Genomic DNA, 24,707 nt, shown 5'->3' with positions numbered 1-24,707 from the left:
TGAAAGTAAAAACTATTTTCAGACTCCTTTCAGTTACAACATGAGACACAAATACGTTTTCTGTCGCCTATTTTTTTGTGCTCAGGGTCAGGTGCTTAAATTTAGGGGCACTGCCCAGAAGACAAACATGTTACTGTGCTCAAGTATTTACAACAGTTTCCGAGCATACGTCTCGGGCAACTTACGTAAAAGAGCTTTCAGGTGGAAATGTGAGGTGAAGAAAATATGAGCCTTAAAACAACTGTGAATATTTATCTGTGACAACCTATATCACATTTCTCTCCCAGAGCATCTAACCAGCCCGTGAGACAATGATAGAAACTGACATTAGACAAGCTGTGAAAGCATAATCACCCTCACACATTATCAGCCCTAATTATATGGCTCGGCCTTGACCACCTGACTGTTATTTCAAGCGATGCTTATTTCACACATATCCAAGGAAAAAGATGTAGTCCTGTTAGCATCAACTAGGTTCTGTACTAGTCTTGTTGTTTAAAGCAGATATCAGTAACTTATTGAGATACAATACAAAGTTTTATGCAATCTGGATGTGTTAGACCAGCACATTGACCACTATATATTGTCTGAAGTACATGGGTAAGTATAGCAGGTACACTCATCTACACAGGAAAGCATAACATAAATGACAGCGGTCACATGGGACACAGTCAAGGTCATCACTGTGTCATCACTGTCCCTCTGCAAATGAGCCTGTTAGTGTAAACCCAGCGAGGTCACAGTCTGACTCAGGGCGCCGTCATTAGAGAAACCAGACAATGAACTTCAGAGAGAATTTTGTGTGCACTCACCACAAATTTGGCCTCACATCAAAAAGGAGGTAGGGAAGGGGGAAAACTGTATCACACGGTGGGTGGTCTGCACAACATTACAAGATATGCCTATATTTCTTGTCATTGAAACCATTATTATGGTAATAAAGCTTTACCTAGTCCTGTTATTTCATTTCTACCTACCAGGGAGAAATCTCACATGAAAAGTGCATTTTTATTCCCTATGAGCATTCTGTTTCTAATGGATGTCACATGCCTGGCTTGAAAGACGCTGCTCACCTTGCTCTCAGACTGTTGAACCCAACTGTGTTTTGGTTTCTAGTTGCTAAACCTTGTGTAGATATACTTAATATAATTTCATTTTTTCCTAGATTCCTTCTAGACACACTGCTTCAGTGGCCAAGTCCTAATGTCCTCCCTTACATGACATGCATTCTCAATGAGTCTGCAAGAAATCAGGGCTGTCACAGTGTGAAATCAGAAAATGTTTGCAGAACCTGTCATGGGTATTTTGAGGATTTTACACACAATTCACACCATTATAATATTAAAAACAGGGGTGACATGAGGTAGTCTGAAATCAGAAAAACAATCTTCTATCATTTTATAGAACTGCCTTTAATTCAACTAACGTGTGATTTCACAAGCATTTGGAGCCGTTGCACGCTTCTGCACTCACACTTTCAAAGGGCGCATATGTGATGATTTTTTTAGGGGGGGAAAAAAATCTGTTTTGACCAGGCACACAAGGTTATTATAACTGAACAGGCAGGACTCGGGGCAGCAGCCTGGCAGGTGAGACAGCAGCTGCTGGACGTGACAATGAAACAGAGTGCACCAGCAAATTCACAAGCGAGAGGATCACGGTCACATTGCTGAAAGTTACTGCTGAATGTTATTTTAGCAGGCAGCTGTCATCATTACCCTTGATTGTTTGCTCAGGAATATTTGGATAGCTCACTAATGTTTGCTGCCTAATAACCAGGTGATACTGTATACATATATTAAAAGCAGTTGTCTGTTCTGCATCTATAAGACCAAAACTACACTGCTGGTAACAATGCAAATATTACTTCCAGAAAAACACCCACGATACCATTAAATCAAATGTTAACACTGTATAATTCCTTTGCTACCGTTTACCAATGACCACTGCAATTAATTTAGACAAGTATGTGGCATGCTATCTATTCCTGTATTGAGACTGCCACATCATGAGACACAAGAATGCAAATATGGATTTTAAACTGTTGATCATGTCGCTGGCAGAAAAACAATACTTTTCTCTCTCTCTCCTTCTCTCTGAGGGGAAAACAGCTGGTACAGTTTGAGTGGAATGAAAAGCCTCCATACTGCATACGTCCACAGCACATGACGTCTGTAAATATATGTACAGTTTATGTTCTTTCTTTGCTGTAGCAGTGGCACAATTGCCACATGCGGATCATTTATAATGTTCGCCTTATTTCGAACAGTGTTGATGAAAGAATACTAGGAGAAGAAATGGCTCATTATCTGTAATTTGGAAAATTCTTCAGTTATATGGCAGATGATGTCAAACAGATACTAAGCAAGATTTTATTTTTAAATTTTTACATATATTCTATCACCTCAACCTAATAATCTCAAAATACTGTTTACCTGTATTCTCTGCTATACATCTATGCACGGGGGTCCCCTGGTTTATGTTTGCCAGGATTATGCAGCATTCAAGAGCCCATCCAAACACAATAGAAAAAACAAATCGTAGCAAAAATATCCCGCTTACAAAAACATGACCTTCATAGGAATTTGGTTGCTTGCTGCTCTTACGTTGTTCAATGTGAGCAAGGTAAAAACACTTCACTATGGAGTGCGTGAAAAGGTGCATTACCTGGTGAGTGGGTGGATCGACCTTGCGTTTTTTCTTCTGGTTCTGCTTGTTGGTCCTGGGGTATACAGTCAGAGCCTCCTGCCACCTACGAGTAGTAAAACAGTGTTGTTCATGGGACGCTAAGTGCAGACTATACAAACTCAATCAATATATGACTGGGATAAAGTTCTCTGCAGCAAAATATAAACCAGTACATCTGACAAGACAAGCATGTTCATGATACAACTATACTACAATAGATTAAACACCCTGTACTCTCTAAACAGTCAGCTAATGCAGCCAAAATGAACCTTTAGTCGCTGTCTAATTCCCTAAGTGGCAACGCAAAGCATCTTAAAGCCTGATATGGTTACATTTGATTTTCCTCTATAATCTATGTTTGCTTTTTTGCTCTTTGTGAAGATAAAAAGGCAATTCATTACAATTTAATTAGTCGGAGTGGATTTAGGTAAGCACTGCTTGAAAAGCAAAAATACATTACTTAGAGCAAAGCATGTGTACTTTTTAACTCAGGACTAAGTAATGTTATCTGAAAATAGCTATCAAGTTTAACACTAATCCTCATGTAAATGTAAAATACAGGATTTCATGCAATACAGAAACCTCTGGCTCCTTTGTGATTATAATAAGAAGAAGTCAGTGACTATGGTACAGGAAACTCATGCATTATCAAATATTTTTCTACTCCACCTACTTTGTAAAGAGTGAAAGCCTTTGGTGTGGAGTGTCACACTATAAACTGTCATACCAGATGCAAACATGTGACGCAGTTATAATTGAATGAGTGCCCACACAGCACTGTCTTCATACTGTAACATAATGAGTCAAATTACATTTATGAGGAGCTTGACATAATCAGGAAAAACATACAAAATAATACATCCTTTAAAATCCTAGTTGTTAGTTAATGGCAACTTTGCGAGGGCTAATATGATTGTGTGATGGCCCAGAACCAACACATGGGAGCCAGATGATAGGAGAGTGGGAGGTGTACAGTGATAGAGCAGGTAGCATAACAGAGAGTGGGTGTTGTGAGTCACAGTTCCCTAAGAATAGCCATAATATGTATGCTACAGCCAGGGAGGGAGAGTGCAGAGCAGAAACACACTTTGAATGTGGAGCAGCAGTGGAAGAGAAGCACAAGAGACAACCGAATTATGAGGCTTAAAGCTTGTGTATCGTGATGTGTCCAGTCATACGGGGGTCTGTGAACACAGGGAGAGGGACTAGAGAGGCAGGGAGAGGAAACAGTTCAAGAATGTGCACTGTCACTGCAGTGTGGATTTCAAGTCTCTGAGAAGCACAGCCCAAAGGAGACAGCAGGGGGCAGAGCAGTTTGGCAGCAGAGGCAGCTGCACACAACTATTCTCACTTGTCCAAATCTCTGTCATCTCCGTCCACTCACACCAGAAGAGAGGACAATACAAACCATACTGCACACCTGAGGCCACAGTTATCTTATATCACATATACAAAGACATAATGGCAGTTTGTCGGCTTGTAATTCCATAACAGATCACGTTCCTGGTTATCATGTCTTACCCATTGATGATTTCTTTACACTCAGCCCGTATGAAGTGCTCTTTCTCAGGGGTTAGGATGCACAGCGAGTTCTTCTGACCGGTCCTGGACTCTCCATCGACGACGTCGGAGCACTGGTTCATATTGATGGTACCCTGGGGTAGAGTGCTGGGCTGGAGGACACAACAGAGACACATAGATAAAATGTTAAATGTGGAAGTGAACAGACGTGCCCACATATCCCTGCACATGGTCTGTCTTCTCACATAATCCACCCCAGCATAAATGTTCATGCCAAGCTTGGCACACCACACACTGATATAACTGTACAGTCAAATGTTCTTGTTAGGGCTCACCGTGATATTTTGATTTCTTGTAATATGTACTGCAGCATTTTAAAAAAAATAATTACATAATTGCATCATATATGCAGCTTTTTACTTGACTAGCTCATTTGTAAAAGAAAGTATTGCTCTAGCAATAATTAGGGTGATTTTAGACGGGGAAATTAAGTATTTGTTTACCACTCTGATGGACTCAGCATGACATTATTGTATTTGGTTAATAGTCGCCAGTCAATCCAGGCTAAAGTCCACAATCAACACAGTGATAATGATGCACTAGTTGTTAAAGAAGTGGGCTAAATTTAAGTTAAAAAAGGGAGGTATCTAGAATCAGGTGCAAACAAAAAGATCATACTAATTTACATTGTTTATCAAATGAACTACTGACTGTTTTTCAAGATTATTCACATTGCATTCATTGAAATGTGAATATAGCCTGTGTACATCACAATGTTGGTTGTTTAGTCCCAATCCACATAGCCGTGTTGCATACTGTAACACTAGAAAGAGCCTGAAAGGAACTGTGAAAAGGACTTTCGGTTCCATTTATAAACAGTGCAAGTTCATGGGTTCGCTGAGCTGTTTTGAGTTTAATCTGTCTGATGCCTCGCTGTGAGGCGTGAACCCAACTATGCACAGTGACATGGATGCCATCTGTCAGCCATAAATAACATGACCACAGGACTTCCACAATAATACTACTTTGTGTACAATGACTTTCGCATGCAGGTCTTATGTAGGGACGACTTGGAACAGATAAGATAATCTATTTATAGTCCATTGTGCTGCATCGCTCCAAGTGAAGTTTTGGGTAAAACACTTGTGCAGACGCTTCTTAGAAAGACAGAACTTGAAGAGGGCAAATATTTGCACACACGTTACCACAAATATTACTAGTTCAGGAAAACTGACTTTAGCTTAGTCTGACCTCAAAATGACTTACACCAGCAATAGGAGAAGCCTTGATAATCTTATGTTGACTGAGGGATTTATATTTGTTCAATGAAGTAAATGAGTACCACATAACTAAGCACACTGGGCATGGGTAGATATTTGAACAGCTTTTGGGCCCTACTTTCACTGCACTAAACATACAGGCAGAATTATAGACACCAAAATACCACAGTGGTTCCAAGCTATAAGTACTAGGTAGCCACAGATGATAAATTACAGCCCTCAGCAAATCGGAATATATTAGGATATAGAGCTGGAAACAAAATTAAAGGTATCACGTTCACGTTAGCTAGACCAAATAAATCTAACTCAAGGACCCAATTTGTGCAGCATAACCATAGCCTGTCAGCAACAGAGCAATTGAAGCCTATGGACGGCCTCTAATGTGGACAGAGAAGTCAATAGTTAACAGTTTGTGGTAATCCCACCCTGAGGTCAAATGAGAGGCCCTGTTTACTTCGTCACTGTTAAATGTCACTTTCATTGTCAACTCTTCTACCACTGTCTTTAGTGTAACATATAACAGAGTCAAAATGTGGCTAGTAGGTAGGATAGTAGGTTGGTCTAACTAGGCTAAGAGTAAGAGAAAAATGTGAGACAGCATGAAATGACAGGTAGTATAAGCTTAGCAATTTCTCATGTACCACTGTAAAACAAGAGTGGCACAGAGGCAGTTTGGTTCAACTTCTTATGCCCGTGGCTTTAAAATGCTCCATCACCGAAGGGCTCTTGACACTAAGGTGAGAGGCCAGGGCAACAGCCGGGCCTGACAGACAGACAGACAAATAGACCTTGGGACAGCTGGGCGAGGGCCTAGGCCTGCTTCAGACTGGACAGAGAGACTGCCGTCAGCTTGACCTGAGAGCCCTGTCACTCTCAGACATGGAGAGAGGAAGGAAGAAGGTTTGGGGACGGAGAGTGGGTACAGTAGAGGGTGAGAAAAGGAGGATTAAGTCTCAAGCTGGTGGTCAAGGAGAACAACAGTGCAGCAGGAAAAAAGGGTTTTGTGAACTATAACTTTGGACTGCTAGGCCATCTGTCTGAGTAAACGAATCTAGAGTACACCACACATGTGGGCTTGTCCTTGAGCTGGAGTCAGAGGAGGATAAACAGCAAAATATTTCAAATTCTGGGAACAGTTGTACAAGCAGCTTAAGCCCCCAGTTTTATAATCACAGCATCGGATTCTCTGGGATACAGAAAATAAATCAGAGACTGACAACCGCTCTGATTAAAAACCTATTTTGATAAAGCTGCTCACCTCTGAGAGAGATTTGAGTGCTTACTGTATATGAAGTAGGTGGTGGTTGTGTGGGAGTACAGTACATGTTTGCACTGGAGCCGTGTGGCAAGCAGCACGGGACTCCTCTCACACGTGTGCACCCTCCCTGCCCCAGCACCGTGTCAGCTGAGCACCAATACACGCCCCTACTTTGGGCCAGCCATCGCGGCTCTAGCCCCCACACCCAGGCCCCCCGAACCCACACCTCACTGTCACCTAGCCTAGACCCAGTCCCCTCTCCCTGGGCCACTGCTCTCCACAATGGGCCCTTTGTGAAGCAGCACTAGTTCACACAATGTGGGATTGTCAGCCGCCACAGTCCACAGAGCCACTCCTCCCCTTAACCCTCAACAAGGAAATGACTGAGAGACAAGAGGCCCAAACAAGTGTCCTTTTGTGATCAGAGCATGGAAATTATGAAGCCAGCATAAACTTATTCTTGTCTCTGAAGTTGTTCAGACAATAATGAATGAATACTGTCTCGATGGGAGTCATTGAGCAGAGTCTCAAGGGGAGACGGGGACAAATCAGAAAAAGATTTGGTTTCTCTGGGCCAGTCTGCGATGACTAGAGGGGCAGGAGGGCATTATATATATTTATTGAGATATATCTGTGAAAAGATTATGAAAGCAGCAGTCAGATGTGCCATTTTAGTCTTTACCAAAATATTGTGTTACAGTGACAAACATCAAATTGAAATATTGTCAATCGCTGCATCAAGTACATACATGAGTATTTAATTTATTAATTATAACTTATTTATTAATTAATTCAAGTGTTTTATTATTTGGTTTGAGCCAACAGGTGTTAGTGTTAAAAAAAGTCTAAAAAGTCTAAAAAAAAAGAAATCAACAGCTTTAACACTACAAGACAGCTCCACGAGGTGCTTTGCATCTAAAAATACACATTTCTGTGCTCAAAGTGAGATTTTTAAGATCTCTTTTGCCATGCAACAGAGTGAATGGAGGCAGGGAAGACAGGAACTACAACTGATAGAATCTATCAATAACATCATGACCAGAATGCTTTATAATCAAAAGGTTCTTTATAAAAGTTCAACATTGTATTAAAATGCATGTCCACGGCACAGTTTAGGCCTATCTCTCTTCTCCCTACCGTATGGTATTTGTATGTCTTGGGATCTCTGTCCAGATGTTTCAGACAATTTCAACACTGTTCATTAGGAACCAATTCTTTGTTTAGAAAATGCTAATTAGTAAGCTCCATGCATGCATGCATGCCTTTGTGCCCTTGGCTTCCTTCACTCTTGGCCATTCTGCAGCTTAGCAAAACATCCCATTCTCCCTTATGACACAGTGAGAGAAATATTTGCTTCTTTTGGCAGCTGGCTGATGGTCTAACTTTCATTTTTGGTTGTGAAGCAAATTCTCTTCCTCTGCCATCAACATTTTTGGGTTTGACAGACTCATTTCTGGTCATGGAAAGCGAGAGTGCAGTAAAACTGACTGAGTTAAGAGGAGCATGAGGGAATGAAATGGCATTTAACTGTGATTGAGTCACATATTGCAACATCTTTTTTTAATGCAGTCTAATTTCCCATTCAATTTATGTCAGTATGAATACACCTTAAATATTGCTCAATGACCAAGTTAGTTATGAACACCTGTAAGTGGATTGGAAACATCTGTTGTTTTGTATTAGGTGCCAGTTTGTCTGCCAACTTTGGTGGTGACAAATTCAAAAGCTACAACTTCACTCGTTAAGTTACATTACGTTTCTTTAAACATGTAACAGCAGGATCCTCAAGCTCCGTTTCCAGGTTCTTCACCCTGCATCCAAAGCCATTTGACTTTGATCATTAAAGACATGGAAGCCAAAAGGAACGCTGATGAACTGGCACTGCTTCATCCTGACTCACGAAAATGGCCTAGAATCAGGTCTCTTCAGGGTCCAACATCCTCTGCTCATTACCGATAACAGCAATTATGCAATAAATCTTTCCTTAGCAACTTAGGACAACAGAGGTAAACACGCATTTTTGATACCAGTGTGCATGCCAACAACCAGCTGCGGGGAAATGTCCTCAGGTGCCAGACGGATGGAGTCACCTCTAGTCTTGCTAGAGGAATATCAAACCACTGTCTCTCCTTCCTAGGTCCACAATAATCACACAAACACAGATATACACAGTAATCAGGCCAGGAACTAGAGCTGACAGATTGGTCATTGACTAGATTACAATCATCACTGTCCCAGAGTCCTCACTGTCCTATAATTTTACCACAACATTGAGACAATGTTAAGCCAGTACAATCACACATGCTATTTATCTTAGTCTCAGCTATAATACCAACCCTAACCCCTGCCTGTACTTTAGACAAACATATAGCTCTATAAAAAGCCATATGGTGGATATCTGACATCTCTGTTGCAGGGCCAAGTACAGTCCTCCAGGCATTCCCAGGTACACCTCACTCCACTGGTATGCATTCAAGACGTGCAGATGAATGCTACAGTATAGGCATCTGCTCTAAGCCTGGTTACACAGCAACAGCAATACAGTGACGGCTAACTGTGAGAGCACTGTATCAACACGATACTCAGAAAAAATAACAATAAAAAAATCACCACACATTTCACACATATTTTAACTAGATATTTCAGAGAGGAATGTGGGTGGTAACAGTACTGCGCTTCTTATGGAGAATGGTGAGAGGACGTGGGTGGTTGAATGCCGTGCTAGGAGGCCAGCAGTTGACAAACGCAGAGGAGGAGGAAGACAGAGGAAGAGTTGGAGGATGAAGACCATTTTCTCTGCTAGTACGACAGGATTCTTTTCAAATGGAGGATACAGTTGTGCTATCTGTCAATCAGATGCAACTGTAGTGGAGATACATGAACCAGATCTTTGGCTGCCCACAGTGATGGAAAGCCCACTCCAGGGTGGAATAAATAAACGCATTAGTGTGGGTACCAAATTAAACAATTTATCTATGCTACATTATTTTCTTATTCTACTACATACAGCACTGTGATTTAAGCTTTATAAACAGTGTTTATGTAATGCATATAACAATAATAAATGAATAACTGCAAGACAGACACAGAGTGTGAGAATCAGCCAGTCTATGTCTGGGTGGTGACGGAGTAGATTGGCCCGGCTGGAGAAACAGGTGCTGCGATCGAGTTGTGTCATGTTGGGTTGGCTGTTCAGACTCTCTAAGCAGAATTATTGCGAGTGAGTGTGGTTTCCCAGACTGGTAACTTTTTCCTGCCTTTGCTATCCAACTCCCACTAATATTTGTCAAAGCTGCTTCCTTCCTCTCTGCACACTTGTCAATGCCTAATAACGCAGACCGTCTTCAGTTCAATTACTGTTTAAAATTTGTAAACTTCTTTCTTCTAATTGTATTTTCTTTACTCCTCATCTGTGATAACAATACCTCTGCTATGTCTGCTCGCTCCACTTAGCGGTTCAGTTTTTGGTTCAGTGCTAACTAGGGCTGAGCGATATGTATCAAATAAAATTTGATTAAAATTAATTTTTGTTTTTTGCAAGATGCGCAAAATGTCTAAATCGTCAAAACAGAGTTTCTTGGCAAAATGTACCTTTGGAGTAGTTAACTTCTACCTCAAAGTTTTTATGTACACAGGACACAAGAACCAGATATTTTCTGATGCAGCTGTTCATTTTTTGCACTGATGATTTATCTGGGAGAGATTTGTGTTGATCCAAGCTTCTCTGCTCTATCTGTGCTAAAACAGATGATTATTGAAGTGGATGTCTGTGATCTGTTTAGTATTGACAGTCCGTAGCTGTATGGGGTGACCTGTATTTTTTGAATATGTAGAACAATGACAGTCTTGCAGGTGGTGCAGGCCTTTTATTATTCTGACTCATCTGTCTTGCAGAAATAAGTCTAAATTTGCATTTTGCAAGAAAAAACATCTACTACAATCATGAATTGCCCTTAAGCTTGAAATAAGTCGAGATTTTATTCTTTGGTCATATCACCCAGCCCTAGTGCTAACTAATTATTGCACATGTAAAATAAACGTATTTGCTGTTATTTGCTATCTCTAAATGAGGTGACGTGAAACATTTTAGTCCCAGTAAGGCCAGTGGATCATGGAGGAAGGAAAGTGGGACTTATCTAAATCTCTTGGTGGCTTGGCACTGAATGCACAAATGCATGTCACACTGATACCAGTGTTAGGTCCTAAATAGAGCACCGCCATTAACAGCATGCAATCTAAGCTCGTTACAACTCCAACTCTTCCAAGGCAATGATGATTACAACTGGACGCCCTGCACATTGGACTGGTTTTAATTTACAACACCAATATTAAGCAGTGTTAATATTTATCTCACATTTCTCTGGGATTGTACCTTATATGATTACATGTGGTTGAAGCATCTTTATGTTCTCTCCAATACAGTGCCACTCACTCACTGACTTCTAGAGCAGTAAATCCTACAGTTGCAGCTCTAGAATCAGATTTTTGTCTCCACCGCAAAAAAACAGTTGCTACAAGATCACAATGTGCCCCGAAACAGCAGTGTCTGGATTACTGCAGCGTCCCATACGGTGCTCTGACACAGCACTTTGGAAAGTAGACCAAGGTGAATAGGCATCCTTTATATGCTGTGGCCATTGTAAAGTCACAGGGTCCCAATGCTTATCAAAATACAAGAGGCACATAAATATCATTCACTCCTTCAGCACAATTAACAAGAAGCTAGTTTCTGCAACTCAGTCTACACTATGAAGAAATTACATAAGACCTGCAGTCAGGCTTCAACTACCTCTTTGATAATGACTGCAAATCTGCCAAAGCCTTGCTAAGTCAACGCAAATTAGCCCATCAGGCAGAAGGGAAGGGAAAATGGGGGAGGGATAGGAAAATGTTCCTTTGGGAATTCAGCTAATACCTCGTTTTTGGAGCTGGCTGTTTTTCCACAGGGCTGAAGAGCAGCTTCCTGCAGGTCTAGGTCTGCTGGTTGGCAGTTAACCTGCCCAAAACAGTGCTGACAGCAGATAACTTTGACGCTAAGATTCATCAAGTAACAAAATTCATTTCCAGATTTCTTTGTGTGTTCAAGGACTGGTTAATGTTTAAAATGTCAAAACTAGTAGGTATCTAGGTATCCTAATATTTTAGCATGTTTCAGATACTCAGCTTGTCAAAGATGTGTCAGTATTAGCTGAGCACAATATGTTGCCGTGTGCAAGAACAGCTTAAAGTTGATGAAGACAGGCAAGATGGTTGGTTGTTTTTCACTTAGTTGAGTTTCAGTTTTGTTGATATATGTATCATAAATAAACACAGAAAATATGAAATGGGCTAGAGATCTGAGCCCTTTTCATCATTTCTGTGTTTATTTATGATATTATAAGTAATAATCAATATTTTATAGCAGTGCTTTGTTTTACATTTTATTAAACACCATTCTGTTGATGTTTTGTTTTTCATGTGGTAGTTAATATTTCAAAGGACTGCAGTTTATTTAAGTAGAGGGGGCATTTTCTGTTGCTTTCTCTTTAAAGCCCAGAAAAAGCACAGAGTAGAGAGCACTAAGCTGATTAGGTGCTGAGGCTGGAGGGAGGCCAGTCCATGGCTGCTTGAAATGGGAATTTTGGGCCAGGTCCTGAGGAAGCTGGAGTGGGTTATTAAAGAGCGAGTGGCTCACCCAACAACAATTACCAACAAGCCAACATACTTAAGTTGCAGGTTATGTGGACTTCACAAACAAGACCTACAGATGAAATAAGGCCCAGAAATGGTAGTAAGAGCCTATGGGAGTTATTTTCACCTGCATATCAAATACTTCTATCTAAATATCTTTACCATGACATACATGTGTTACCCTTGTTATTGTATTCACGTGAAACATCACCAGGCCCAATTCCAAGGTTGCACTTTCTTTCTTTCTATAAATATCTTGGCTGCAAAGCCCTGACCTTAACAGGTGGTTGGATTGGCAGCTCGCCAAGCTGAGGTGAAAGGTTAAAGGTCATCTAATACACCTGCACCTGTTGCAACTCTGAAAGACATTCAACTGCAGCTGTGACTACTGCAGGCCATCACAAGGCAGCAGTCTATTAGGCACCAGGTCTCAGGCCAGTTTACAACAGGACTTCATCCAACTGAGACGTCTTACTGCAGTGATGTAACTTATCAACTCTGCCATCCGTCCCCACAACCTAAAAACCTCACTGACTTATAGCTAAAGAGCAGCCAAATCTTTAAAAAAAAATTTAAATGACAAACATTACCTCAATATACTGGTGGGCTACAGTGATGTGCATCTGTGGGTAAGTCTCACATCCCCACCATCACACATGCAGACACCTACCCACCTACCCCACTGTTTTATTAGTGCCTGTCTCAGACCTTTAAATGAAGCCTTTTGTCAGTGTCCTGGTCAAGTGTTTAGAACAAACTAAGTGAGCGGTCCGTCAGGCCATGTTTGGCTTTATAGACAAGGGAGGGTTTGGGGGAGAGAAGTTACACAATACTGCTGGCTGTTCTCTCCAACACAAATGATTTATTGGCCAGTGAGAACTGGAATGAAAGACAGAGATACGAGAGAGTGGCAGAATAAGAGAAAGTGAGGAGCTAAAAGGAAGGGAAAGTGAATCGGACTGAGTAATGGGAAAGTAAAAGTAAGGGCCATGCAAGTGAGAGTGGACACTGGTTTAGCCAAAGCCTCCTGGAGCCAGCCTTTCTCTGGATAATGAATAGCTGGAAATCATTAAAAAGAACAAGAAAATGAAGGAGGGTACATTGAAAAGGATGGTTAAAAAGACATCCTGAAAAAAAGGCCCTTTCAGGACTCACCATGGCGCAACAGTGGACTGCCATCAAGCATTTGGCTCAACCCAACATGGCAATCATATTCACTAAGAGAAGTTTAAAAAAGAGTACAAATTCACCATCAACTGGAATCCCACATCAATAGAAAACTGATACCTTGTGAGAAACCATTTGCTATGAGAATTACACTATTTTACTCAAGGTGCTGATAGACCTAGTGCCCTGTGCTAAATGATCCTGTCCACAGGCTCACGCAACAGTGAACACTAATATAATAATAGACCAGAGAGTTGAACAGAAGGACTGTCTCCACCTGCTTATAGTCTACATTAGCTGAAGCTCAGGGTTTTAAGTACAACCTCATAACCAGTGGTTCTGTTGTCAAACATTTTAATTTTTGACATGTTAAGAGGAGACAAAAGCCTACTTATTGAGGTGAGATGTTTTCCAAAGTGCCTTGAATTTTGGTCTAACTTGCACCAATTTGTCTACGCATTTCCAGGTCAATACATGTCAATGAATTCAGTCCCATTTTCAACGGGAGGACTTTGTGTCCAATCAAAGAGGGACAGCTTAGTCCCTTTTTCTGCGTGTTTGTGTGTGCATACTGGAGAACAATGCTGTTTTATTGACTGTAATTTGAATTTAATAAGTGTAATTTGACAGCCACTATTTTTAGACTCATTAAGCCTTTTGGGCTGTGGAACACACACACACACACACACACACACACACACACACACACACACACACACACACACACAATAAATGGGAAAAGGGAGTTGGTGAGGGGGAGGTCAGTGGGAAAGCATGAAAATGTCTTCCTGTCCTTCACATTTGATCCTTGAGAGTCTAAAACAGAACAAAACCACAATTAAGTTTAGATTCAAACCCACAGGGATCGTGTTTCCTGGCAGTTCTCCATGTGTGTCTGCATGCTAATGAAAGAAAGCTGTAAATTACACTTTTAAAGATAAAAACAATACTAGTGACCAAAGTGGTGCCATGTAGAGTAGTGGCTCGCACTCAGGCCAAGCTCAGGAGTTAATAGAGCAGACTTGGCCCTGAGCCAGACAGGGTTACTGTACTTCTGACTAAAGAAATGGAAGAATTCAAACAGTGAACAAGTGGAGGAGATAAGGTTTTTATCTTAGCCACATCCGGGATGATGTGGTGACTAAAGCCAAGGCAAAAACTAAAGAGTACAGATAAGACGACACTGGAAATTCAGACCAAGCAGCCAACAGAAAGCCAGATTGGTCATTTATCAAGTGAAAACACAACCTAGCCCATCTTCCATGAGACCTTTTATTGTATTTAGTTTAATCATACTCTGCTGGTAATGGTAAATTCATGTCTCCTCAGAAAGCACAGCACTCCTTTGGAAAGAGGACACACATATTGGGTCACATGGAGGTGAGCTTCACTGTGTGCTGGTAGACCTCCACCTAAGCAGGAACGTACGACCACTTCATAGACTACCGAATTGCTTCTGGTCTGATTTTTCTAGAAGCTATGGTCACGTTTGTTGTGTGCTGTGTCAGTTCAATCATCTCTCATGGGATCAAACTGAGAGCAAGGCGGACTCCTTAGCTTGGATCTGACAGGGAGACTGAGGCTGAAATACATGGTGCTTGGTTAGGGTAGACAAGAACTTGCCAAGTTGCCTTAACACATAGAAAGTAAAACTAAATATAGTCCTGTCTTAAGTTACAAGGCTATGAATGATAAGCCAACATGTTTTCTGATGACATTTCCACACTACAGTGGCTGTTCTACTGATGAGACTTACACTTGCAGTGGGTGTGGTACAGTACTTTTAAAACCTGTGCTCCCACAAAATGACATGTTCACACTGGATCTTGTGCTCATGAGGTGGCCTAATGCGTCATTGTACAGAGGATCAGCCCAGAGAGCTGTCTCAAAGCATCACCAATGGGGATTTATTATTTCCAATTACCTATGCACTGCAGTCCTTTTCACTGCCAAATCATTTGGTGGCCACCCTGGTAGCTAGCGGTAGGGTGCAACATGCAGTATATTCAAGCTACCTCTTCCAGTTTACCTTTTCTGTTCTATTATAGTGTCAATGTATGCTGGCAGAATTACATTACACAAGTCTATTAGAACAAGGGTTTGGTTTGTTTGACTGAAACATTTAAAAGAACATCTGTGTTCGTGGGTGGGAAAGCCGGTGAGGGTTCCTGCATTTGTCACTGCACTTTCGACTCTACTGGTTGGTTGTGATACCTGCACAGTGGATGCACCCTCGCACTAAAGTTCATTCAATTAACCTCCCCCGGCCAACAGCAGACATGGCAGTGACCATGTCAGCAGTGCATAGGGAATACGAAACATGGATAAAACAGTGAAAAAATCCACAAATATTCCCCATTTCTCAAAATGAGAAAAAAAACGTTCTTTATGAATATACTATTCTGGGCGACAGCTTTGGGATGTGGGGTAGCCATTAGGTTGAGTGGCAGTTACAGTGCTATAGACCCTGATCATTACAAGCTGTATGAATGGCTGTTCCCATGGTTTTGTGGCTTTGTGCAATGGGAACAGTGACCCCACTGTAATCCATGGCTGTTTACATTCCAGCAGATCAGTTCCTACTGGAACCATGGGGAAGGAAGGGCAGGGGTTAAAGGAGACTCTCACGCACCATATCTCTACAAAACCAACACATGCCTCACCCAGGACCCACACTTAGTAAACAATCCACAATGATCCAATGTGGAAGGCTTACATTGTCTAATCAACATGTGCTGTGACCAACATCTTATTTATTTACCCTTTTCCCTCCGAATCATCTGCTTCTCTCTCCAGTCCACCTTTCAATCCGAAACCATTCATCTTTCCATCTCGTACTGTAACACAAGCTGGTGTTCTCCAGGCAGTCTTGCCTTCCCTCTCCACTCTGTTTCCCATGGCTTGCTGTGAGTGGAAGACTGGAGCTCCCCTATAAGTATCCCTAATTTGGTGGGGTGGGGTGGTCAGCCTCCACTTATTCCTTGCATAGAGTGCCTGGAGGCAACAACACAGCTCAGAGGCCCTGCCCACTCATCCATCCCCTAGAAAGCTTTCCTCATTCCCAAACCAACACAAGACAAAAGCTCCAAAAAACTGGTTAAAAATAGCCCTCAATTTCATGTTTCACAGGACAAAAAAAGGGAGAGGGTTTATACATGTTTCAGCATGTCAAAAGGTCTTACAAATCTGAGGGCTAACACAGGCTGAGGTATATATGCTCATGTCTGCCTGAGGAGAGAGGCAGCAGAATAGTGTACCTCAAGTTAAAAGAATGCACAAATGTGTGGGAAATGGAGGGAAGTTTGTCAAAACCCTCTCAGTTCTTGGACAGTGCTATGGTGCAAGGGTCCACTATTTGAATTCCAGTCAACACAGGAAATTAATTGAGCTTCAACACTTCAACAACTGAAACGTCATGAGAACATCATGTTCTCCTTGGAATAACATGGGATATGGCCCTGATACAGACAGTCGACTGCAGTCAATACAGTCTAAAAGGCAAATGCAATTCAAGAGTCTCTGAATGGGCCCTTTTGTGCAGTGCAACTCAATAGGTAGCCTCATTTTATTCGCAGGTATACTGTGCTTGTTCAATCTGGACTAAAATAGATGAACTGACAAGCATGAGAACACAAAGTGCACAGTCTCCTACAAGCACCTGCAATGGCCTCCAAAGAAAGTGAGGAAATATTATACACAAGCCACAGTCAACAGTCTGCCTTCTTAATCTCAAGATGTAAAAAAAAAAAAAAAAAAGTAAATGAGGCTGTGATTCAGTGTGAGCTCAGAGACCACAACAGAGACAGAGCCATTGCAAAGACGAAAAAAATTCAGCCTAGATCATATGATGAGAGGTGTGTGTGTGTGTGTGTCAGAAAGAACAGGTTACCACGCAAGGTCAAGCTAGGTGTTGTGTGGGGTATTTAGGACTGCATAGTGAAGCAGTTATTATAGTGTGGGTGTTGATCATTTTAACTCGCACTGATGTCATCAAAGTGGCTTTGTGGAGCTGGAGAGTTCTTTACACCCACATACCTGCCCTCACCATGAGGTGATAATGGATTTTGTGTGTGTATGTGTGTTTCTCACATCACTTAAACAACTTGAACAGCTTAATCATACTGTTGTGTGTATGGGTGCCCTCTGCTCAGGTTGTTCATTTTTCTTTTCTTTACCTCTAAATGATAAGAAGACCACTTTCTCTTGAGACGGCTGAAGCTGAAGTCAGGTTAAAACTGAGGTTTCTCAAACCTTGCAACACCTGTTCCTGACATGGCCTCCGTAGTCAAGCACCCTCGGTCCCAGGTGTATTCACTCACACACGCAGAAACATGTGCAGCTCAGCACAAACTATAACTCTGTCTGATCCAGCCTTGCACATTTGTTTCGATGCTGTGTCTGATGTTTTTTTCTACAGCTACTGTAGAAAGGCTTGCTCACCATATGACTGAGCCTAGAGACAGCTTGAGCCCACACACTCGTGCTTTGCTTCCAGAGTGTTCTGTCCTGTATCCCTACAGTCGGGACAGAGACGGCCAGATCTCTCTACAAAACAGAGAATAACTGTCCCATGTTACACATGCCACGGTCAACTGTTGCTGGACAAAGGGACAAAACATGTTGCCTTGGTAACTCTCCCCTGAAACAACTGCGTTGGGTTGCTCTGGGAAAGTCTAGCTTGTCCATTCAGCAAACGCTGGAGACTGAATTGACAGTGGACAGCTAATATAATGTACATGAACTTGCTTAGACACAACACATTTGAACTCCCTTCTTTGTAGGCCTATGCCAAGAACAGTCCACGGAAGCTGCTGTGACACATTAGCCTTGCATGGCAGAACATGTTCTATGCGGGCCAACATTTTCAGCTATTCGCCCTCTCCATCCTTCCAATCAGAGTACATTTTCTCTTGGATCTTACTCTAACTGCAGCTACATTTTCTTCTTTTTACCCCTTGTCTCTTGCACATAACGGCTATTCAAAGGCACCACTGCTCTTAGCATAAAACGATGGCAGTGGTGTGTAGTGTTGGGTGTTCACCGTAGGTGGGCAACCCCAAATCGATGGCTCTCCCAAGCCTTTGCTAACCCATTCCTTTCCCCCAGAGCCGTGCCACATCCTGAAGGTTGGGACCGCAGCCCATCTGGGTTTGGTTAGAGCCAAGACACAAGAGCCATAAAACTAGGCCGAGAGGAAAACAGAGGGGCACCTCCTCATCTACAACCCCAACCAGTACTCTCAGATGGGGGCTCTGATGTGGTCTGGAGCAATGTTATACTGGCGAAAGCTGGCAGTCTTTAGATGTGACCTGATGTCATTCATAATACAGCATTTAAACTGATCTTAATGTAAGTCGCTTTCTTGCATGTAATGTTTATTGTAGACATCTGAAGCATTTTGCACTGAACATTTTAACTGTATGTAATATGCATACTACTGCACATAATACTTAGCTGTGTATCAAATTTCAAAACCATACCCATCATCCAGTATGGGCAATTCAACATCAATGGTGCAATAAGGTTTGGATTGTAATTTTGGCAACACTGCACAAAAATGAAATGTTGCAATAATGGCAAAGCTGAGATCACTTTATAAAAAGGCTAAACAAAAACAGCTACTAAACCAACCACTTAGAAAAACTAAAAGCCAGTCACACACTAAAATTGCTCCGGTGTTATTAATATTTATTGTAGCTTCACACAATGTTTCAACACTAAATGTATTTTACATCATTACCTATACTGTCAATAAAAGTGAAAAGAGCATTAACTGCAAATTATGAACTCATATAATGCCACTCACAGATTCTAACCCTACCCGATATTCAACGTAAAACAGTCCAAATATTAACTTGTTCACAAAAAAGAAAAACAGATATGCCAATTAGCCATGTTTGTGCAGCTGTTTATTCAACACAAAACAATTATTCGAATGTGTTTTGTGTGACAAGTGATGTTCTATATTTAGTGTCACTTGATATTTCCAGCTCCAGACCCTTGCTACCCCCCTCTCCTTTTGATCCTGCATTCAGCAAGGAGATGAAAAGATGAAGAGTGACATCCAGAGAGAACGATGAATGGAAGGAGGACATCCGCCTCTTTCCTTTGTCTCTTCCAGTAAACACAACATCCATCCTTCTTCTGGTGTCATCATTCTCCACCAGTGCCTCACAAGAAGAAGACATTTAGGCCAGTACAGTATTTTTTGCCAGGTTTATTATAATATAATTCTCGGTTCTTGGATGCAAATTGTAACCTTGCTATTCAACATTTAACAGATTTCTATAGGGGGAATGAAATGACCCTGAGGGGCACAGAACAGAAAAAAAAAATCTATCTCCTGCTGTTTCTATTACATAAAACCTCTCAGCATCGCTCTCCTCTGCCAGAGAATGTCACATACAGTATGAAAGGGTCATAAGCAACAAAGCAAGTGCTGTTTCAACTACTTCTGCTTTCACGTAATTTCAAAGCACGTCCCACGTTTAGAGAAAAACTGTCGAGCACTGCTTTGGGTCAATCAATATTCAGTGTGCCCACATGCTGCAGTATAATGCAGTAGTAATAGAACTGCCAAACTATATATATATATAGTATTCAAACAACTGACCTACAAAAACATGAACTCAAGGAGGAACTGTCAGTCTACATATTCATTTTATAATTACTGTATAGATATTCAGTTACTGGTGCCAATAAAGATCACTGAGTGTTTTTTTTCCAGTTTTTGTTTCAGAACAGGAAGTTGTCATGGGGCTCTTGCGCAACAAGTGTGTTGGCCACTATACACACACAGTTTGGCACATGACTCTTAGTATCAACACCATGTGGTGTCACTTCATTCCTTTTGACACCACTGTGCTAGTTAGTGTTTAACACATTCACAAAATACTCTGCTGTATGCAAGAGAGAACTGGTGTTAACAGTGTGCCGACTGCCTGGTCAAATGGTAGCGAGCCCATCGCACCCCTTCAGGTATTCTTCGGACAAACAGCAAAATGCTACGAACAAAATAACTACACTTTAAACTATATAACACTTCCAATGTTTTAAGACTGTAAATTAATTCTTCTCCCTTTTTATGCAACATCACGTGAAAAGCTTCCACTGACAGCAACTCCTTTTATAAACAGAAAAGAACAAGTGAAACTCTGCTTTTCTGCTCGAGTCAAAATTAGTTAACTAGCCACATAACCGTCATGGGTGGTCAGGGCCTTTATTTAACTCAAATGAAAAGAGAGCCTTTAAAAAAACCTAATTTTGTTTTATATTGTATTATATTTCAGTTATAAGCCACCCTGTTTGGTGATCTGTTCCTAACTTACTGTATGCTGGTAATGCAAACTCAACACTTCCTCCAGCAGTTTCACATTAAAACACTTCCAGGGGCATATTCACGTCCCTTTCGTTGTTGGATATTGTGCTGAGTTTCATTAAATAGCAGGTTAACACAAAGAAAGAAAATCATCATAGCACAGGTTTATAGCATTGTTTTTTATTTGCTCGAAGACTATGCCACCAGCTACTACTTGATACCATTATTCAAATATCAGCCTTCATTTTAGAACGTATCATATTTAGACGTTTACTCAAAGCAAACAAAAATCAGCAGCTGACAGGAAGAAAGCTTTCACTCACCATTTCGTCCAGAGCGTAGCGAAGTAAGCCATGTTCGTAAAGGATGAAGAACCTCCTTTGCCATTTCTGCATGAAGAAAAAGAGAAATTCTTGAATTACTGACAAGGTCACATGATGGATTTCAGTATCAAGCCCAGCAGTAAACCACACCTGGATTTTATAATGGATGAAGCAACATGTGAAAATGTGCAAAGCATGGGCTTGAAAGCTGTTATTTATTACACATTAGCCATTTTTAGCCATGGTAGTTTAACAAATATTGACAGATACTCAGGGTATAAAGACTTGACTGCTACACACATACAAACAATAAATACACAAGGGTAAGCAAGCCTTTGGGAAACAGTTGCAATGCAGTGGCAACCCGGTTCTTGGCACACTTTCAGTATATACCACATCACAATGCTTTCAAGCTAGCTGGAAAACATTTTATCGTCAGGTTTCAGTTCAAAAGTCAATCATCCAGTTTTTGGTTTGTTTTTCTTCATAAATGTATGAGGAAAAAAAACAATAGACAGAACCCTGATAGGAACACACCTAGTTTACAAACTACATATCTAAACCCTTTCACAGCAGTATAAAACATCTTTGTAACACTTGTAATAACATTAACCATGCCCAGATCGGCCTTACAGGATATATATGTTGAATGCAAACAACCTTGAACTGATATCTGACAGCTCTCTCTGCTCATAAAATATTAAATGCACAATGTTGATGGACCCCAGCATACTGAGGAAGATGAAGTATCACATTTCTGAAACTACAAGGTCAGATTTAACACACCTTAGAGTCATTTTATCTCTTGGTTAGAATAGCATTCTGTCGATATTTGTGCAAGTTATATGGTGACAGTGTCCATTGATCGCCTTCCTCATTGGCTTGATGAGTTCGCCACAGCCCCCTCCCCCTTATGTTAATGCACCGTTTTGTCCCAGTGTTAAATATCCTGGGCTCCGATTCCAACTGAGCCCAATCCATGAAATATTGAGAGGTGCTTTGTAACCTAAAAGGCATTGGAAGGTCTCAACAGAGGTGTTGATAAGCTTCACGGGTGATGTTAATGGGACACTGCAGTCATATCCATTAAAAGGGTGATAGATATGTGGCTTACAGGGCAATTCTGCAGTGTTATTGATGGACAGAATAGAGCCACAGACCCACAAACTGTCAGACTAAAGTGGTCCTAAAACATGACTCATCCTACATGTCAGCTTTTTTTCTCTGTTATTTCCTTGTTGGTCAGTCAAAACCTGACCAACCTGCTCACCTCAGCGCAAAGTACGGGCCACCAATTATACCCCCACAGTGAAAAGCTGATTGTAAGAATAGGCAGAACACATCAGTGATTATGTCAAAGCCGCAGCAGACTGTTGACAGTAGTAAAGTTGAAGGATCCAGAGGTGCTTTTCCCAAAACCCATATGGAAGCCATCAGTGTGGCTGTGAGAACTGGGATTTTTCCTTCTCCTCCCCCACATTCTCTCGACTTCTCTTTGGGATGCACCACCGCCATATTATCTGGGAGCTGATAAAGGAAGCGGTGCAACAGAGCAAGGCTCCCATTACACGATGCTAGGGGAGCAGGATTCATGAAATAAAGTCAATATTAGGCTCATTATTGCCTGAGCATGAGGCTTCTTCTGATAGAGGGCCAAGCCTCCCACGGGAAGCTGCTGAATCCATGAACCAGCGACATGAGCCACAATAACCAGACCTCCTGTTTGTCAGATATCAAATGAATGCCGGAATGGATAACAAAATTAAAAGGACGGGCAAGTCAAGCCAATTACCTTTTTCAACTTACCTGGCACCCTTGGATCTGCCCTAATGTACTAAACTTTACCCATCAAAGCTGCACCTACTGACTCTTGGCATGAGCAGAAGTTACACATAATGGGTCAAATAAAGTCGTTCCCTTTTGTTTTACCATTTTGTTTTCATGAAGCACCAAAAGCGCCTTTATTAAGGAAGTCAAAAAGAGGTGAAAAGACAAAACTATGCCCCAGCAAGTACAGCAAAGGAACCACTTACCCGAGATCTGTGTAAGGGATTGTCAAAGTTTGTTCCCTCTGGTGCCAGCAGCAACCAGCCTCCATATATAGGTTTTGCCTGGTGAGGAGAAAACACAATTACAGTGTTGAAAGAAAACACTACAACAGGCACATCAACATATCGGTCAACAGTTCAATTATGCACATTTTAATTTGCTGTTGATATAACTGGAGGCTGGTCCCTAGACCAGGCTACACATTTAGTTTAACTCCACGAAGGTGTGTATTAGTCACTAGCTGCCTTTAGTTGACTGCAGGCTACATTCTCCAGCTGGCTATATCCCAGAGCACCATGCTGCTCTGGAAAAAAAAAAAGGGAAAGGGTAACACACATGATTTTTCCCTCTGATCCTCTAAGTGGGTGGACTGGTGGGTGGAGGGGGCAGCAAGAGGCAGAAGTTAGCAAGAAAAACAGTGGATGAAAAACAGGAGAGATAAGTGGTAAGGAGCCCGAGAGAGCTTTGTGGCTACAGATTTGCAATGCAAACTTGCACTGAGCAATGCAAGTTGGCCTGGCAGTCTTTCTTAAATAGTTCTGGTACAAACTTGAACTCTGGCCATACTAGTAGTCAGCATTCGTTTGCACAGCCAAAAAAAAGCCCTGCATAACCACTGCAGGGTTGTGTGTACAGGAGCACAAATTTGACTGCATATGTTTACACTCAAATCTCATCTACACCTAAAGAGCTTAACTAATTAAGTACCTTACGTAATTCAACCGCAGTCTCAAGTCTATGGAACAGTAGCCTGCAAATCAAGTAGAAAAGCTCTGACATTTACAGCCGCCTAGCACCTCTATGTCCATCTATCAGTGGTTTTGATTACAGTCATAACTTCATCCCATGTAAAGCCAAGTATAATCCACCATAACATCCTCTTTCACTTTGATTACAGGAGGTACAGTGCATTTCTCAGTGGAGTGACTCTGCAAACAAAATGACATAACAGGAGTTTTCAATCATTACGTCTGTAACAGTCAAGAGTCAGACTTGCAAGTGAAAACAACATCCAACTTCTGAAAGACAACCTGAGAGGTGAATAGCACCTTACAGATAAGTTATTTGATAGTGGGACTGCAGGAAAGGGCAGTGCAATAAATGTTGAGAGGGAATCACACTATTACTGGGACACTATCTTCCTCCTTGCCTGTGAAAAATTAGTTTAAAGCCCAAGGAGGAACACTGAGACTGAGCATGCTTTAGAAAAACGTCCCATCTCTCCTCACATGACCTGACAGCAGCCCGAACAGCAAGTCCTCCTGAGAGAGAGAAGTAGACGAGATGAATCTAGGTCATTTTTTACCCTTCAGTGGTTCAGTGGTTAAACGCAGTCATTTGAGTGTGTTCGTGTGTGTTCATTTCGCAACTGCCCCCAACCTCTTATCCCCCCCATCATAAATGACTATGTAATACTGCACCAATAGCAGGGG

At 41.5% G+C, this 24,707-nt stretch overlaps 1 protein-coding gene across 1 annotated transcript in view; it reads right to left on the bottom strand.

The window, feature by feature from the left end:
- The window catches only part of LOC139303641 (myosin phosphatase Rho-interacting protein), a 48,501-nt gene that overhangs the window by 22,647 nt on the left and 1,147 nt on the right, over nucleotides 1-24,707 (bottom strand). The window contains exons 2-5 of the mRNA XM_070927482.1: nucleotides 23,259-23,336; nucleotides 21,226-21,291; nucleotides 4,210-4,361; nucleotides 2,668-2,752 (exon numbers count right to left, since the gene is read on the bottom strand). Coding sequence (XP_070783583.1) covers nucleotides 2,668-2,752; nucleotides 4,210-4,361; nucleotides 21,226-21,291; nucleotides 23,259-23,336 — 381 coding nt within the window. The remainder of the gene's footprint in view (nucleotides 1-2,667; nucleotides 2,753-4,209; nucleotides 4,362-21,225; nucleotides 21,292-23,258; nucleotides 23,337-24,707) is intronic.

This window comes from Enoplosus armatus, chromosome 20, assembly GCF_043641665.1.
Source record: "Enoplosus armatus isolate fEnoArm2 chromosome 20, fEnoArm2.hap1, whole genome shotgun sequence".
In the NCBI taxonomy this organism is placed as follows: domain Eukaryota; kingdom Metazoa; phylum Chordata; class Actinopteri; order Centrarchiformes; family Enoplosidae; genus Enoplosus; species Enoplosus armatus.
This window is presented reverse-complemented; position numbering and strand designations above follow the sequence as displayed.